We start from the raw sequence: 18,670 nt of genomic DNA, 5'->3' as shown, positions 1-18,670 counted from the left end.
TCTAAACTAAAAGATAAATGTGACCCTTTATACATCATCTGAATGCTGAAAAAAATACGCTTTCAATAGGCTTTATGCCCAGCTGCACTACTTCCTGAACTTCAGCCAGCTCCTTGTTTCCTGTCTGCCATTATTGGACAAACTGATTAGTCAAGATGTGTCTGATTATTGTTGTTGTGACTACTGAGGTCAGGTACACCTGGATTAATCAGTTTGTCCAATAATGGCAGACAAGAAACAAGAAGCTGGCTGAAGTGCAGGAAGTAGTGCAGCTGGGCATAAAGCCTATTGATGAATTTGATTTGTAGCATAGCATAATATTTGGCCCGGATACAGCTATTTGAACAACTGGAATCTGAGGGTGCAAAAAATCCAAATATTGAGAAAATCACCATAAAAGTTGTTCAAATTAAGTCCTTAGCAACACATATTACTAATGATAAATACATTCTTGATATTTCTACTGTAGGAAATTGACAAAATATCTTCATGACACATAATCTTCATAAAACTTTATATCCTAAGTCAATGTAGAATGTATTGTTGGCTATTGCTATCAATATACCCGTGCAACGTATGACTGGTTTTGTGATCCAGGGTCACAAATAGCCTAAAACAGGGTTCCCACTTCCCAAACCTTAGTTAACTTCAAATTCAAGGACCTTTCAAGGATTTTACAGGTCCAATACCCTCAAATTCAAGTACTAAATGTGGGGACACATTTCAAGTGAGAGCAAGGTTACATCGTGTTACCTTTTAAGATGCATTGTTACAGTTGCCTTTCGAGGCACTTTGGGGACGCCTCCAGGGGTAAGTGCGTCTGAATGTGTATATCGATTTCAACTAATAGTGAAGCTTAACAACAAAGACAGGGTGACACTGCAGCCAGGAAGTTTATCGCTATCTGAAATATTGCCAAAGACGGCGTTACAGGGATGCAGGAAGTATGGCAAGGGAGACGCAGCGTCTGGTTCCCTTCTCAGGGAACAACAGTTACATACGTAACCCGAGACGTTTTCATGTGTCAAACACAACTATGCAAAAAAACATTTTGGTATGAATCAATATTCGCATACAGAAGATATAAGCATTTAAAGCGAACAGTTTAGCATGTGCTTAAAAGGCTAGAAATTTTATGATATTATCCTACACTACACAGGGAATAATATGGATTTTTTTTCTTGCATAAAATAGATTCAAGCACTTCCTTGAATTATTTTCCCCAGATTCACAAACTTTCAAGGATTTCAAGGACCCGTGGGAACCCTGCTAAAACCCCTGTCTCCATTAATTTATTGATGACACTTCCAAAAAGAATACTGGTGCATGACTTTACTTCTTGTAGACAGAGTTTGCCATACAGTGGATTACAATCACATCCAAACTCTTAACCAGCTGTTGTTGAATTTACTTACAGTCAGCACGGAGGAAATCATTTAGAAGCTGAAACAGCGGAAAACTGTCCCAGCTTTCAGGAGACTGAATCTCAAGGGCGGCATCCATGTCAACACCATAGAGAGACAAGAAGTTCTCAGCATGTTCCACCATCAGGTCTGACCACCATGCAAAGGCCTTTCGTTCAGTACAGGAAGAAAAGGTAGAAAAAGAAAAAAAGTTAGAAATCAAGAGCATGAGGTAATCTCAGACCATTTAAAGATAGTAAACTGATTAAGTGTCTACCATTGTGAAACAAAGACTTTACTTAACATTTCATGGTACGGTATACTGTACAGCTACCATGTGTGTTTATTATTAAGTGTATAAGGCATTCAAGTAACCAGTTTACCAGGGTAAAAATTACGTGTTGGCAATTATGGACTTCAACTTTAACCTTCTTTAAAGCGTTTATGAATTTGCAACACAGAAAACTCTACATCTTATATTTCAAAACAGATCCTCTTTATAATAGTATATCTTAACAATTCTGAGACCCTCTATGTGTAATAAAGTGGATCTGTGATTTAATTTTAAAAAGCTAAAATCGTGTGTTGCAAATGTTTGTACCAATTTAAAGGGACATTCCACTTCCCTAAAAAATATGCTAATTTTCCAGCTCCCCCAGAGCCAAACATTTCATTCCCACAGCTCCGGAATCCATTCAGCCGATCTCCGGGTCCGGCGCCAGCACCCCCAGCATAGCCCAGCACACCCCATTCAATCCAACCAGACCACCAGCATTGGGCAAAAAAACATCCAAAAAGTTTCAATACTTTTCCCCTTCAAAATTGACTCCTCCGCAGCTACACCGTGCACCGACCGACAGAAAATTAAAAGTTGCTATTTTCTAGGCAGATATGGTTAGGAACTATACTCTCATTCTGGCGTAATAATAATTGACTTTGCTGATAATAATAATAATAATATCTTTATTTTGTATAGCGCCTTTAAAACTCATTTCTCAAAGCGCTTAACATAAGTAAAAAAGTTAGATATATAAAATAGACATGGTGATAAAAAAAACACATAATAATAAAACAATGGAAGTAAAGAATTAAAAGGAAGAATAAATAAAAGTAAAATAATAAAACAATTAAAAGTAACCCTTAGAAGCCATAAAATAAACATTTAAGATACAATCATAAAAAAAAACCAAGATGTAACATGGCTGCAGCAGGCGTAGTGATATTACGCACTGCCTGAAAATAGTCCTGTCATTGAAAGCTTTTAATTCTCTGTCGGTCTTAGCACACGACGCAACCACAGAAGAGCCAAGTCCCAAATAGGAAAAATATTGAAACTCCCTGGCCACTTCCCAGCGCGATGCCAATGGTCCAACAAGATTCAACGGATCGTGCCAAAAAATGCCAAAAGTGGCACCGCCAGACCCGGAGACCGGCCGAACGGACTCCAAAACGGCAAGAATCAAATCCCCAACTCCAGGGGAGCCGGAAAATGAGCACACCTTCAAAAAAGTGGAATATCCCTTTAAAACAATCTTTCCCTTATCGGATTAATCGCCAGTGGAGGCAAGATGCTAGAGGAGGTGCAGTTCTCATGCAAGTGGGGTAGAAATCCCTGCATGCGTTTGCCCTCCAAATGGAAGATGTGATTCAACTGTTCACATCACTGCATCCCTACCCTCGGGATGGGGATGTGTTTTGCGATCATGCAACATTGCAGTCCCCGATGCACCGAAGACTGCAAGCAAGCAGCTGGCGGCTTTATTTGTCAATGGGAACTTGATGCGTTCGGCACGACTAAATAATTCTCCAATGCTGCGCTTTAATCTCTTTAAGTGATTGTAAATTTTGCGTCGGTTGGAGGATATTGAGTAGGAGTTGCTTAGATTAATCAGGCTTGCTTGCAGTCTTGGCATAAACACTTTTCTTCTAATTAAAAAAGAAAAAAACTGACCAGTGATAAACCCATTCAGGAAACTGATCAGCCTTTTCAGAGGCTTCATCATTACATCTGGCTGCATGCTATGTAGGTTTTACCGCGGTACTAAACCCACAGCTTCAATGACATTTCCCCAAATTCACAGTGTAAGAAAGAAATTAGTCAAGGCTATTTTACTTACCTGCACTCTTTATAATCAAAAATTAAAACCTTAATATCAAAAGTGTTCAACAAATAGCAACACGGCAGCTCATAAGGCTTATAAAGCTTAAAGGGATACCCCAGCCAAATAATAAAATTACCCCATGATATACTCTCCCCCAAGCAATCCGAGATACACATGTCCAACATCTTTAAGATGAGAACATTTGGAGTTATTTAAGTAAATGTCGTTGCTCTTCCAAGCTTTATAATGGTACAAAACAGGGATCAGGAAAGTGGCTTAAAACACCCAAAAAGTGCATTCATCCTTAACCCACACTGCTCCAGGAGGTTAATAAAAGAGTAAATCACCGGGTAATTTTGACACCTGGCTATAGAGTATCGCCTTTAAAATAAGTCAAGTAGAGAGCAATAGGGCCAAATCCAAGTAACCTGTGAATCCTTTCCAGTGGCGGCCGTTGACTTATTTTTTCGAGGACGAAGTTCGTCCCAACATGTATGTAGCCCGTCATGTGTGTGGTTCGTAATTTCAAAACATGTGTCCCGCGCGTCGAGTGATCCCATGTGCATCACGTGTATTATCAAAACAAGTGCCTGCTGCTGCAGACGCGTCTAAGGGGTTGGTGATGGAAGGGACGCTCGCGTTTGCCAGATACTCGCATAATCAGAGTTTTGTGTTAAGGGAGTGTCTTGCGTGTGTTTTGTGAACGTGAGCGTCTCTCTTGTCATGGACGATTTTGGCGCGTGTGCAGCAGGCACTTATTTTGACAAAACACGTGATGCACATGGTTAGCAAGATGCAACAAACACATATTTTGAAAACACGAGCAACACACATAATACTCCGAACACATATTTTGAATTTGCGCCCTTCAGATGAGCAGTCACGAGCCACCACTGATCCTTTCTCAGGACCATTCTTGCGCATTAGTTGGTATGCATTAGCCTTAGCAAACGCGACTGCGTGCTATGCCCTAATTGTCCGATTAAACTTTACGGTAAATACTGTAAAACGGCAAGATTGATCCTGGGAACAGTACTCTGTCATTTGGTCATTCAGATGGAAAGATAGCTCCAATTTTGAAAGGTACACTAGTGGAAAGGCCAAAACAGCTTATAGGGAAAAGTTAGGGGGACACATAGCATGGCAAGGTGGGTATATGTACAATAAACATTCTTCTGGAAGCAAAGGAGTCATTGAGCAGGTCGGCCTTGCCAGTGGGTACGCAAGCCTTACAAAAACTTTAAAGGGGGAGTTGACAGGCACAATGCTGAGGAATTAAGACAAACCCATGTTGGATGTGAGAAAAATACTCCTCACTTATTGTAAAAAAAACAAGAAATTACAGTACAAGGTGGGGGAATCCTTCATAGCTCATGCACAAGCCGGTAAGGGGCTTTCTCATTGCATTCACTTTGAGCACATACCTCTTTTCCCTGTACAACCAAGGATCGAATGGTGAGAAAAACATGAAATGTAGAGTGATGTATGTGCAAAGTGTTTATATTGTTTAACAAATGTTTAAATTTTTTGGATTACGAGCAATTCAACTTGCAAAATTCATTCCTTGCTAAAAAAAACAAGAAAATCCAAGTATTTTATGTCATCATCCATTCCATAACCTGCTTCTTCCAACTGCCCCAACCACCCCGACATAACAGAAAAGCCATTATCTGCGTGAATCGACATGCTTGAGGGAAAAGGTACACTATGTGATGACAACTTAAGAAAAAGAAACATGATACTGTACCGACTGGTCTCCTGAACTTGTGACCGCTGCCTGTTAAGCATATTCAGAAAGATACAGTAAATCTATAAATCTCAGGAAGACCATGGATGACCTAAAATTTGTAATTGCATGGTGGTAAAAATGCCAATTATGTACTGGTTCTAGTCAACTGCTAAAACATGCAAATTGACGTATTATTGCAGGACTAAAGACCCTATTTGGTTCACTATTTATAATGCATTTTCATGTTCCTAATGCGACTTGATTAACATCCAGTATACAAAAAGTAGTGTGCCTTCAAGTGTGTAGATTCAGGAAAAGTGGTTGAGGGTCTGGATCATATGGATGAGCGAACTCTTGCTGTTTTACTACTTCAATTTTAATAAAGCTTTGTTTATTAGAGTGCTTTAAAGGTACAGTTCACCTGAAAATTAAAATTCTGTCATTGTTTACTCACCCTCATGATTTAATTTCTTCCATAAAAGACACAAAGTTTAGCAAAATGTCAACCCTTGTTCTTATACAATGAAAGTGAATCATGACCACGGTCCAGGGATAACATAAAATGCTCCATGAAAGTAGCCCATATACCTGGTGCATACCTAAAGTCTGAGTAAAGTCAATATTTAAAGAGCAACTATGGTCCGATTCACGATTTTACATTTACTTTGGTGTGCAAGTGTGTATTAGTACATGTTAATGATATGCAAAAGGTACATACCCAAAAGTAAACAATGACACGAGTTAATGTTTTCAACGTAAATCTCTTTTCTTGGACTACATCAAATACACGGATTGTAGGCAACAGTTTACTTCCTGGGCTTGTTGACGTAGACAAAACCGACATTATCATAATTCCTACTGCTTCGGACTATAGGTTAACGCCTGTCAGCATTGCATTGTGCGCAAATCTTTCAAACATGGTAAGGGGGGTCACATTTCCGGCTGACGTCAAAGGTATTCCGGCCAATCACAACGTACAGATTAGCTGGCCAATCAGGGACACAGTGCTTTTCAGATCGCTGAGTTTTGTAAAAATCAATGGGTTTGAGAAAAGCAGTATGTCTGGAACTACAAAAATGTACGGTATGTGGAAAATAATGTGTTTTTTAACCATAAACCACGCAAACACGTTGTATTATACCAAATACACAAAATTCCTTTTTTTAGCAATGAAATAGGTGCCCTTTAAACTCATTATAAATGTTTGAAATGTATTACCGAAACACGTTACAAAGACTGTGAAGTGTGTAGTGCTGAATTGTGGAGTTTAACCGTTAAATAGTTTTTCACCATTTCTGACTTCAAGATTTTGTGGGCGGGCCTGAAATCATGGCTCGATGACACGCTGGAGCCACCGAGCATGGCCCCGCCCCTAACACAACTATTTCAAATTGACTAAACTTTATTACAGTGTATGGTTTGCTAGCTAGCTATGCCTTCCTCACGTAAATGCATATTACCTGGTTGTGATAATTCACAAAACAACTTGGTCCCCTTATTTAACTTTCCTAAAAATATGATATAAAAAAGAGGTGGATTAATTTTGCGAAGAGACAGTTAAGAGAGACCGCAGCTTTTCCATGAGTGGGCGTGGTTTCAGTGCAGACAGTGGACACGCCCCTGCTCAATTTTTTCAGAATTTTGATAACTTATTTTATTTACTTGGTGGTTTTATTTACCATTCAAATTTGCATGGATAGGTAACTTTACATTTTATTGTGGTGTGACAAACTCAGAACTATAGTCTGTAAAAAAAAGGGCGACGTCCATTCGCTCTCTTCCATAAGTGAAACATCTTGGGTCGTGAGTCTGCGCAGTAGCGATTTCGGGACCAGTTCTGCACAGCAGTGAGCAGGAAGTAAGGCTGCAAAATCAAGTCTCCGCCCTTGCAGAATGTGCATATCATAACTGTCAATCATGGCGTCACACCACTGTTTTTATAGCATTAAATAACGAACTAAAAACAAACTTATTTAAAAAAAAAACACACTTGAATTTATATCAGCGTGATAAAAACTACAGTAAATGACAGAAACCAGCTTCAGAAAAAAGATAATTGAAGTGTAATTAAATTGTTTAGTTGGTCTAAAACCCTTTTTTAGGGTTTATGACCTATACTAGGACCAGTTACTGGGGGGCGATCGAGACGTTTTGGCTTCACTTTTCAGGGCCTGTGCAGCATGCTTGCTCAGAACATATATTTAATATCGCTTTACACAGACTTTAAAAGTATTCTGAGGCCATACTGTATGGATTACTTAAATGGTACATTTTTATATTTTTTGGCTTGACCACATTGTTTACCGTTCACTTTCATTGAATGGAAAAAATCAGCCTGACATCATATCCTGCCTACCATCCTTTTGTGCTTTATAGAAACAATACAGGTTTGAAATAACATGAGGATGAGTAAACAATGATAGATTGTTCTTTGTGAACTACCGTACGTTCACGCCATAAACTCATTGACTAGACAAAGAAAGAAAAGAGGGAAGGTGAGAGGAAGTGAGACATCAACGTGACTCACCTCGGCGTGATGATCCTGGTTCTGCTGTAGAACTTCTATGACTAACTCTGCCAGCCGGATGACATGTTCCAGTTTTTTGGCCGGTGTAGCTAGGTTTGCTACATTCTCTGGAGCATAGTGATGCGAAGAAGAGAAACAGTTAATATTAAAGTGGTTCATATAATTCTTTCTTTAATGTAGTCTGAGGAAATCATACATAACTGAGCATGCAGGAATGACAATATTGTTGATGACACTCATAACACAAAGATGCCTAACTGATGCCGGATAGACTAAAATGCTGTGGGGTAATTCAGCTAAGACATTGGATTTATCCAGACATTTTGTACATGCTTAAATAAAGTGAACTGCCTTGAAGATAAACTTAATACGAGGTATAAACAAGGCACGGCATGGAAAAATGTATTACTGGCCAATGGGACTACACTGTAGGTCTAAACAGAGAGAAAACACTGTTTTGGCAAGCTTGTAAAAATATACAATGGGGTCCAAAAGTTTGAGACCAATGATAGAATATATTTCTACACTGTCAGAAAAAAATTATGAAAAAAAAGTTGTCACTAGGGCAGTACCATTTAAAAATGTCCTAATATGTACCATTTATGTACAAATATGTATGCATTTGGTATCAATATGTACTTTGGTACCAATATGTACATCGTGCAAAGATGTACTTTTTAAAAGGTACAGCCTCGTTTACCACTATGGACAATTTTTTTGGTATGTTGCATATTTCAAGGTTCCTACAACTTCAAAATCAAGGACCTTTCAAGGGCTTTTTTAAGGTCCAATACCCTCAAATTCAAGGACTAAATGTTGGGACACATTTCAAGTGAGAGCAAGGTTACATTGTGTTACCTTTTAAGATACATTGTTACAGTCCCCTTTCGAGGGAACTCGTGCTGCGTCACTGCGGTGACACTGTGGGTAAGTGCGTCTGAATGTGTATATCAAATTCAACCAATGGTGAGGCTTAACGACAAAGACAGGGTGATGCAAAAGTCAGGAAGTATATCGCTATCTGAAATATTGCCAAAAACGGGGATGTAGGAAGTATGGCAAGGGAGACGCAGTGTCTTGTTCCCTTCTCAGGGAACAACAGTTACATACGTAACCCTAGACGTTTTCATGTGTCAAACACAACTATGCAAAAAAGCATTTTGGTATGAATCAACATTCACATACAGAAGATATAAGCATTTAAAACTAACATTTTAGCATGTGTGCTTAAAAGTCTAGAATTATAGAGTTATTTTGTTATCCTACACTACACAGGGAATGGATTTTTTCAGAAAACTTATTGCACAAAATAGATTCAAGCACTTTCAATGACCTGTATACAACGTATATGTATGTTTATTTTCAAAAACTTCCCAGGGCCTTGACATTTTTTCCCAGATTCACAAACTTTCAAGGATTTCAAGAACCTGTGGGAACCCTGATATTTAGGAATCTAAAATATTTACAAATATTCATTTTTCAGGTTAAGTTTTCAGTTTAAGACATTTGGACCCAACTGTATATACGTGTCACTGTATAAAGGTGTACTGTGTTTCTTTCTAATGTTCATAATGTTAATTCTCAATTTAAAAAGGTTTTCACTAATAAAGCCGCTATCTAGAATTTAAGGCCAACACATGAGAGTAAGAGCAGACCAGACCGTCAGACATATGCGACATTTTGATGAAATGAAGACAGCAGGACACACAGTAGTGCTTTAGATTTGAACATATACAGTATAACCAAGTTTCGCCTCAACAACATGAAATGTATACGACAGAAAAGCAAAAAAGCTAAACAAATACTGACTCTCCACGGAAGGAGAAAAGAAAATCTTTTATATATTGACCAAAATGCTACTTCAGTCATAAAGTAAATGACTTATTTATCACTCTGTCTGACTCTTCAATCTTGGTGTCTGGAGTGGGAAATGTTCACTTTTATGCCATTGGTTTATTGGTCTGTTGCATTCTTGGGTTATTACTGGGGAGAGGGGGTGGGGGTGTAGCGAACAAGTATTTACTACTTAATGGTCTGTGAAGCTTTATTATTTCACAGAAACTAATACTGACGCTTACTAAAGCCATGATGTCATCAACATAACATATGATAAAGTAATGGCAATGGATGCAATGATAATCTATCATTATCATCATCCAAGTTTCATACTTTATCTATATTTTCGATGTGTCCAAAATGTTCTGGACATGACTGGGAATGAAAGGAAACTTTTTGGAAGTAAATGGTGATTTTTGTATTATTCAATCTCTCCGTGCTTAAGTGAGTTACTGCGCCCTCACTTTTGGACACATAGAAAAGAAACAGCCACTGAAATATTTGTAAAAGATAGTATTACTTCTTGGTAAAGTTATTAAACCGTTTATTGACTGTTAAAATGTTCAAAACTTGTAAATATTTTTAAAAAAACATACATATCGAAGAATACTATCTTCACAAAAAGACTGCACAATAGAGGGCCATGGTGTGCACAGGAATTTTAGATGTTTTCAGAAGTTTTCCCTTTAATTGTGCCGTGTACAGTGTGCATATGCCAGGATGTGTTGAAGAGGATAAGGGATGATGTCATAGCTTCACCTGGATCCTTTTGATCCTTTAGTGTTTTCTCAACTTGAGAAAGAGAAGGAGAGAAAGATAAAAAGAACGTCAGAGCAACATAAAGAATGGGGAAGAGAAAGAGAGAGAAATAACGAGAGAAAGTGAGGAATTATTCCTCAAGCTGGCATGTTTTAGTATCCCTGGTTCATTTTCTCTTGATTGAGATATTTAAGAATTGGACAAAAAGAACAAAAAGAAAACAATGGCACACATTTAGATATTTACCTTGAACAACACTGACATAAACATACAGTAGTAGCAACAGAATGACATACTGAACAGAGACAATAGCCATTGTGCGTTCGCACGACAAATCGACAGCTGTAAAAATCACAAACGAGACAAACTTGTGATGTTGTAACACATAAGTCATAGCTCGTACACGTGTACTAACTCCTGCTCTCCGGGTAGCTCTGTCACCTGTTGATGTGTTCAGGAACCCCACAGTGAAACCACCTACCACACCACAGTAAGGACATACACTCAGACAAAGTCAAACAGCGAGCAAAGTAAAAATGCATTCAAGTCACAACCAAAAGCGAACAAGAGGAAGCTGAACGGATGCATTAGTCACGTTGTATTACAAACAGATGGAACATCTCTGCTAAAGAAATCCAAGTAGGCATGTAACGTATTCATTCTCTGCTCAATGTCGACCGTCTGTATGGAGATGGCAATTGACAGTTTTGGGAACAATGTGATTTGATGGAAGAGGGGTAGAGAATGATGGGGTGATGGGTTGTTACTCACGGATGGTTAAATCCATCACTTGTGTAGCCAAGGAGTAGACAGGGTGATCATACATTTCCCTCTTTTTTCCTACAGAAAAAGAGGATTCGGGCATGCAAGAGTTTGGGGTCAGAGGAAAGGGGGTTCACGGTCAAATATGATGAAGGGATGTTTGTCTTAAGGGAAGTTTTTAACAAGAACAATAAAGAAGCAGGTTTTTGGAAAAGGTTGAATAATGCAATATGATTGGATGGCTTAACCCTTGAATCACAACCATCCTTGCATTTCAACTTAGGATGAGAAATAAAATAAATATATACAGTGAGGACAATAAGTATTTGAACACTCTGCTCTTTTGCAAGTGCTCCCACTTAGAAATCATGGAGAGGTCTGAAATTGTCATCGTAGGTGCATGTGTACTGTGAGAGACATAATCCAAAAAAACTCACAATGTAGGATTTTTTAAAACTATTTATTTGTATGATACAGCTGCAAATAAGTATTTGAACACCCCTCTTTCAGCTAGAATTCTGACCCTCAAAGACCTGTTAGTCTGCCTTTAAAATGTCCACCTCCACTCCATTTATTATCCTAAATTAGATGCACCTGTTTGAGGTCGTTAGCTGCATAAAGACACCTGTCCACCCCATACAATCAGTAAGAATCCAACTACTAACATGGCCAAGACTAAAGAGCTGTCCAAAGACACTAGAGACCAAATTGTACACCTCCACAAGGCTGGAAAGGGCTACGGGGAAATTGCCAAGCAGCTTGGTGAAAAAAGGTCCACTGTTGGAGCAATCATTCGAAAATGGAAGAAGCTAAACATGACTGTCAATCTCTCTCGGACTTTGGGCTCCATGCAAGATCTCACCTCATGGGGTCTCAATGATCCGAAGAAAGGTGAGAAATCAGCCCAGAACTACACGGGAGGAGCTGGTCAATGACCTGAAAAGAGCTGGTACCACCATTTCCAAGGTTACTGTTGGTAATACACTAAGATGTCATGGTTTGAAATCATGCATGGCACGGAAGGTTCCCCTGCTTAAATCAGCACATGTCCAGGCCGTCTTAAGTTTGCCAATGACCATTTGAACGATCCAGAGGAGTCATGGGAGAAAGTCACGTGGTCAGATGAGACCAAAATAGAACTTTTTGGTCATAATTCCACTAAACGTGTTTGGAGAAAGAAGAATGATGTGTACAATCACAAGAACACCATCCCCACTGTGAAGCATGGGGGTGGTAGCATCATGCTTTGGGGGTGTTTTTCTGCACATGGGACAGGGGAATGCACTGTATTAAGGAGAGGATGACCGGGGCCATGTATTGCGAGATTTTGGGGAACAACCTCCTTCCCTCAGTTAGAGCATTGAAGTTGAGTTGGAGGACCCAGCCTCGACATGACAAGGATCCGAAGCACACAGCCAGGATAACCAAGGAGTGTCTCTGTAAGAAGCATATCAAGGTTCTGGCGTGACCTAGCCAGTCTCCAGACATCTCAATAGAGAATCTTTGGAGGGAGCTCAAACTCTGTGTTTCTCAGCGACAGGCCAGAAACCTGACTGATCTAGAGAAGATCTCTGTGGAGGAGTGGGCCAAAATCCCTCCTGCAATGTGTGCAAACCTGGTGAAAAACTACAGGTACGTTTGACGTCTGTACTAGAAAACAAAGGCTACTGTACCAAATATTAACATTGACTTTCTCAGGTGTTCAAATACTTATTTGCAGCCGCATCATACAAATAAATAGTTAAAAATACATTGTGATTTCTGGACTTTCCCCAGAGTATGTCTCTCAAAGTGGACACGCACCCACGATGACAACCCCAGACCCCCCCATGATCTCCAAGTGGGAGAACCTGCAAAATATCAGGGCGTTCAAATACCCATTCTCCCCGCTGTATATGTAACACTTTATATTAAGGTTTTATACGCTAGCTTAACATTAGTTGTCACAGTATGAAATATTAACAAATATGGGTCCCTGTCTGTGAAATCCAGGCTAAAGTCTCATAATCTAATTCTGGGATTAGGAGCAGCAAAGTTTGATTTTACACATTGGTTTGACCTTATCTTTGACATGACCTTACTCAATTTTATAGGATTTTCTTTACACTATGATTTTATGTGAAAAACAGTAAATCATAAAACATTTGTCTTATAATGCTAAAATGCATGTGCAGAAATTAACCAGGATCAATTCATTTTGTAAAAGTATTGCTCTTCACTTTAATTGTTGTGTTAACTAATGTTGATGTATACAACCCTACTATAAAGTGTTACCTAACAAGAAAAAGTGGGAAAAGTTGCTTTTAAGGGAACAATTCACCCCAAAAATTCTAATTCTGTCATCATTTACTTTTCAGATAGATAGATGTTATTTACCCATGTTGGATAAATATTAGGTTGGGGTAAATGTTCCTTTAAGAAAATGGTGTAAATTATTGTCATCAAAGAAAAAGCAGCCAAAGACTCTCAGACTCAGAGTTCTGAAGCATGTAAGACATGTAAGATAGTTGCATACTATCATTGGTTTGTCATCCTTCTGAAGAATTAGTGGCAAAGTTAATGATTTGTGACGCCTGCTGTCTAAATGAGTCAGAATGTGCATTGTCTAATTTTGAGCTACAGGCAAAGACGTGATAAATGTCAATTTTGGTTGAATTTAAGTTTTTTTTTTAAATAAGCCATTTTCATACAACAGTAAACACTCATCTAGCAATTCCAAAGCTCCAAGTAGTAATTAAACATCAAAAATTATCTTTTTTTGTACATTTTTTTGTCGTACCTTCATAAATATTTCCTAATAAAAGGATGCATCAGAAGCAAAGCACTCGTGCGCCTTCGGATGTTTTGGTTTCAGTTTTACAACATACAGCAATTAGAAAATAAAGTGTGGGACTTGTTTCATGTTAAAAGTCACGTTCTTTCTGTGTTTTTGGAGCTTTGACTGTGTTTACAGTGCGATATATAACATGTGTTCATGTTTCACGTGTAAAAAATGTAGGGCTGTGCAAAAATATCGACACAGTTAACTATCGTGATAATTTTTCCACGATAGTGTATCGATATTTCAATCTTTACTGTATTTTTAAAAACCCATCAAATCCCTCTGTGTGTATCAAACGACCTCCTCCGCCGCTGTTGTAGTTGTTGCTGTCCGGTTGTCTGTCATATACGGCCATTCGGCCAATGTCTCAGAAAATGGCAGAAAATGTAAAAACACCTGCAGCTTTCAAAGTCGACTTATGGAAGCACTTTAGCTTAAAAAAAGTTTAAAAAAGTCAGCTTTATTTTTTACATTTTTGATATAAAAAAAGAAAAAGTATTGCAATGTATCACAACATGCAACGCATCGTATCGTACCGTGACACAGTTCACCATGGCGCATGTATCGCGATATGTATCGTATCGTGAGGCCATTGCCAATACCCAGCCCTAAAAAAATGCAGTATTTTTCACACAATTATCTGTAACCGCTGTTTTCACTGTCCCAAAAATGGGCTGATGTCTTCCTTGTTCTATGAAGTCCCTCCTTCAGAAATACGTATCGAGTTCTGATTGTGTAGTTTGTTTAGTGTGTTAAGATTCAATATCAGCTTAGCTTGCGACTGACATATTCCTGTGGGCGGAGTTTAGTCAAAAAGCTGTTCTAGTGACGTCATTAAAACAGGAAGTAGAGTACTGTAGTCCAAACCGGCCATTCGCTGTAGGCTTTGAAAGACGAATTCTGTTAAAGGGGACATTCCATGAAAATCAGACTTTTTCCATGTTTAAGTGCTATAATCGGGTCCCCAGTGCTTCTACCAACCCAGAAAACATGAAAAATAGCAACCCTGTAACTTTGTTTTGGTAAGGCTCTCTCTGCAAGCATGTGAATAAATAGGTCATGCGGATTTCGCTCCCCCCATGACGTAGCTAAGGGCTCCAATTATACTGATACCGCCCCTTCAACTGCGCTATCCAACCATGATGCTACCTCGAGTGCGATAGACAGAGAGAGAAAGAATGACTGACAGCACAACGCGTTTGTATTCCATCAAACACAAACAGGAGCCTACAATCTTATAACTAGTAGTTTTAATAATCTTTCTAAAGATTGAATTAACGTTCTAAAGGATTAACGTTACCTTAGTGCAAGAGAGAGAGAGCGAGTGAGCGAACGAACGAGAGAGAGAGAGCAACGCGACGGTTCGCTTTCAAGTTATGTTGTTTAATATGTTTCTCTGAAGTTTATATGAATGAACACGAGGATTAATGCACTGCACGAGACAGAGTGAGTGAACAACGCGTATTCACTATCATACACAATAAGTAAATACGTTGTTTAATGTTTCTCTGAAGTTTCAAATGAATGAGGAGTTACAAAATAGATGAGAGACTGACAGAAACGCGAATGTGTTCAATATGTGTACACAATAAACTTAAACATGACATTTGATCTGTTTCTCTAAAGTTTAAGCATTAAACGTGTTGTTTTATTACAGATCATTTAAATGTGCTCGTTTGGTTTGGTCAAAAAGTAAACTTCTGAGTGTTTGTGAAAGTGTATTTTATTGTGACATGCTGAAACTCATTATGCCTGTTTAAAACAAGGGCAGCATGAGACCTTAAGTCTTTATTTTTATTCCACAATGTTCCCCATCTACTGATAAACATGTATTTAGTATGCATAAAACAGATAATTGACTTTTTAAACTTGATCATATTTATAATGCTTAACATCGCTCACTAACTTCTTTCGTGAGAGAATCTCCCTCGAAGCTCTGTCAGTTCCACAGCGGGAGCGCTTGAGACTCCGCCCACCTGAGCAGCTCGTTTGGATTTAAAGGGATACACACAAAAACGGTGCATTTTTGCTCAGCCCCATAAATTGCCTATTTTAACATGCCACAATAAATTACCTATATGGTATTTTGAGCTAAAACTTCACTTATGTACTCTAGGGACATCAAAGATTTATTTAATATCTTAAAAACGTCTTCTGGAATGTCCCCTTTAAAGAAAATATATCGCCTGGCAGTGAACTTTGAGCTTTATCATTTTACAGGTATTATTTATGCTATTATAGCAACATTACACACTAACTAGGATTTAAAAAATGAGATCAGAAAGAACATGACCTCTAAGATTATTAAAAAGACACAAAAATGATCTTACTCGCGCTGACTTTAACTAGATATATCTCAAAGGTCCCGTACACACTGCATATTAATTCGGTTGTCACTTCACCTTTTAATGCTTAATCCTGTTCTGTACACACACACAGTTCAGTAATTTACGAGACTCACAACCGCATTCTACAACCGAATTAACTCCTGCAAAATGCAGGTAGTGACAACCGCATTTACTGAAACTCTGCACAGTGTGTACATAACCGATCTGAACAACTAGTATCAAGTGTTTAAACGTTCATCATAAACAGGACAGGTCTCTCTTCTGAAAAAATAAATGCTTAAGAGGAAAAAGTCTATTGTATGCGCAGTTCAGAAAATGACAGAGGCACAAGCGTTTGCTGACTAGTGTTGACAGATCTTGCACTAAAAAAACAGCGAACAAGAAAAATCCAATAATAAACCGAAATAAATCTAAATGCTTTACCTCAAAGATCAAAATATTGGGACCAGCACATTCACACTTCATTAACACCAAAAACTTGATCGCTTCATGAGCCAAAAGCCATAAACGGTTTAGCGCCAAAACGGTATTTACGTACAAAAAAGACTATTATTTTGGTCAAAGCTGTGAGTGAAAAGCACGCGAGACGGCAGAACTTTGCTATGGTTATTTCTGTGTCAATCATCACATTTTCGGGAGTGAGTCTTGTTCCGTACAGACATGAAACAAACATTTAGGGGATTCACTCCCGCATTTTAATGTGGTTGTCACTCCCGAAAGTTTGCAGTGTGTACGAGACACTGATCTATATAAATGACTGGATTGCGCATAGAACGCTTAACGTAACAGCGTGAGGTGAAGCCAGCGCAAAGTTCGAGCCGCCATCTTGGTATACCCAACTGGCAGAGGGCGTCATTAACTTCCATTCAAAATCATGTTTTAAATTCACCTGCTTTACAGCGTATCAGTCACGCAAGATTATTTTTAGGATATGTGTACGTAAATTAACTGTTAATTCTGGTGTTATTTGCAATGTTTATGTTTTAATCGGGCAGGAAAATGGATTTATAAAAAACCGTTAAGGTGAGTGTGTCTGCTGCGTTCTGTTAATGACACGGGTATAAATAAAGTTTTTTTTTTGACATTCAGCTACACGGTCAGCGTTATTTCTCTAAATAAGTTTAGGTAACTTGTAAGTTTAGGGAACATAAAACCAGAAAATTATTGCATGCACATACGGTACAAAGTATGATTATTTATTTAGATTTCAGAATGAGCACGTTTGTCATTAATACTAATTATGCTGCGGTCTGTCTGCTGATCTTATACAGTAATGAAGATGAATGTATAATAACTGATTAAAAACTAAAATGTACAACTTTCAGTAAATAACTATGTACATGCTTAGGACGTTTGTGTTGTAATAATGTACAGGGTAACTTCAGATATAAAAACGAAGACTAGTAAAGTGATGTTTTATCATTAAAATCTGATCGCGTCCATTGATTTAATAGAATGTTTGGGTATACCAACATGGCGGCGCGGTGGCTTCACAGTTGTGACGTCATGCGCAATCCAGTCATTTGTGTAGATCAGTGGTACGAGAGCAAAATTCACTTCACTGCTGATTCTGGCAACTTCAAACAGATGTAACTCTGTCATTTTTGGTCAGATTCCAACAAATCATTTTGAAGGGCTTTTAATAGCGAATGTGAAAATAAAAATAACTCATTTTCGAAAATGTCCTCATTGCCACTCAATTTGCTAGGATGGGTTACATTTGATAAAGTAAAACGCAGTTATTTGGAGAGCAAGAGAGACAAAGAGTGAACAGGATCATCTGTCATTTTTCATAATCATAATTGAACAACACAAACATCTTCCTTAAACACACCCTTCCACATACAGACACCTCTCCTTTTGGCCAATCTTTAGCTTTTTTGTAATCCTCTTTCACGCTTGTTGCCCAACACGGCTTTTGTCGAGGTGGTTCTGCTTCCCTCTACATTCAGTGCCTCTACCATAAACCGCTTTGCTCGCTTTGGGTTCTTTCACCCTTCAACACCACTCATTTATTTTACCCTAAATTCCTACCTCATAGTTTGTCCTCATTTCTACCTCTCTTCCTATTAACTGACTTATTTTTCTAGTCTCCTTTTCATATTCTGAAAGTCTTCGAAGCCTGATGTCTTTTCTTATCCTGATCCAAGCCATAAAAATAACAGAAAAACGAACGTGTGAAGAACATTCCAACTAAAGTGCCATTTTTCCGTGTTATCTTCCACAACAGATAGAAAACAGTCGGAGGCACGTCTTTGTGTGGATATGAATGCATTTTTACGCTTACAAAGTCCACAAAAGGAGAACGGACGAAAGGACATTTAAATTTTTCAGAAAACCAAAGCAGAAGGTGGTTGCTTTAGACCGCCGTGACATTCGATTA

The 18,670-nt window shown here is 38.5% G+C and overlaps 1 protein-coding gene across 9 annotated transcripts in view; it reads right to left on the bottom strand.

The window, feature by feature from the left end:
* cadpsb (Ca2+-dependent activator protein for secretion b) overlaps nucleotides 1-18,670 on the bottom strand; it is a 129,493-nt gene that overhangs the window by 23,115 nt on the left and 87,708 nt on the right. For 2 of the 9 annotated variants that reach the window (XM_073870379.1, XM_073870384.1), the window contains 4 exons: nucleotides 10,357-10,389; nucleotides 7,762-7,868; nucleotides 5,253-5,282; nucleotides 1,416-1,572 (listed from right to left, as the gene is read on the bottom strand). In XM_073870379.1, the coding sequence (XP_073726480.1) occupies nucleotides 1,416-1,572; nucleotides 5,253-5,282; nucleotides 7,762-7,868; nucleotides 10,357-10,389 (327 nt within the window). Of the gene's footprint in view, nucleotides 1-1,415; nucleotides 1,573-5,252; nucleotides 5,283-7,761; nucleotides 7,869-10,356; nucleotides 10,390-11,127; nucleotides 11,197-18,670 lie in introns of all 9 variants that reach the window. The other 7 variants (XM_073870378.1, XM_073870380.1, XM_073870382.1 and 4 more) reach the window with 4 other exon arrangements.

Source organism: Misgurnus anguillicaudatus, chromosome 8, assembly GCF_027580225.2.
Source record: "Misgurnus anguillicaudatus chromosome 8, ASM2758022v2, whole genome shotgun sequence".
Taxonomy (NCBI): domain Eukaryota; kingdom Metazoa; phylum Chordata; class Actinopteri; order Cypriniformes; family Cobitidae; genus Misgurnus; species Misgurnus anguillicaudatus.
Note: the sequence above shows the minus strand (reverse complement) of the source record. Positions and strands in the feature narration are given on the sequence as shown.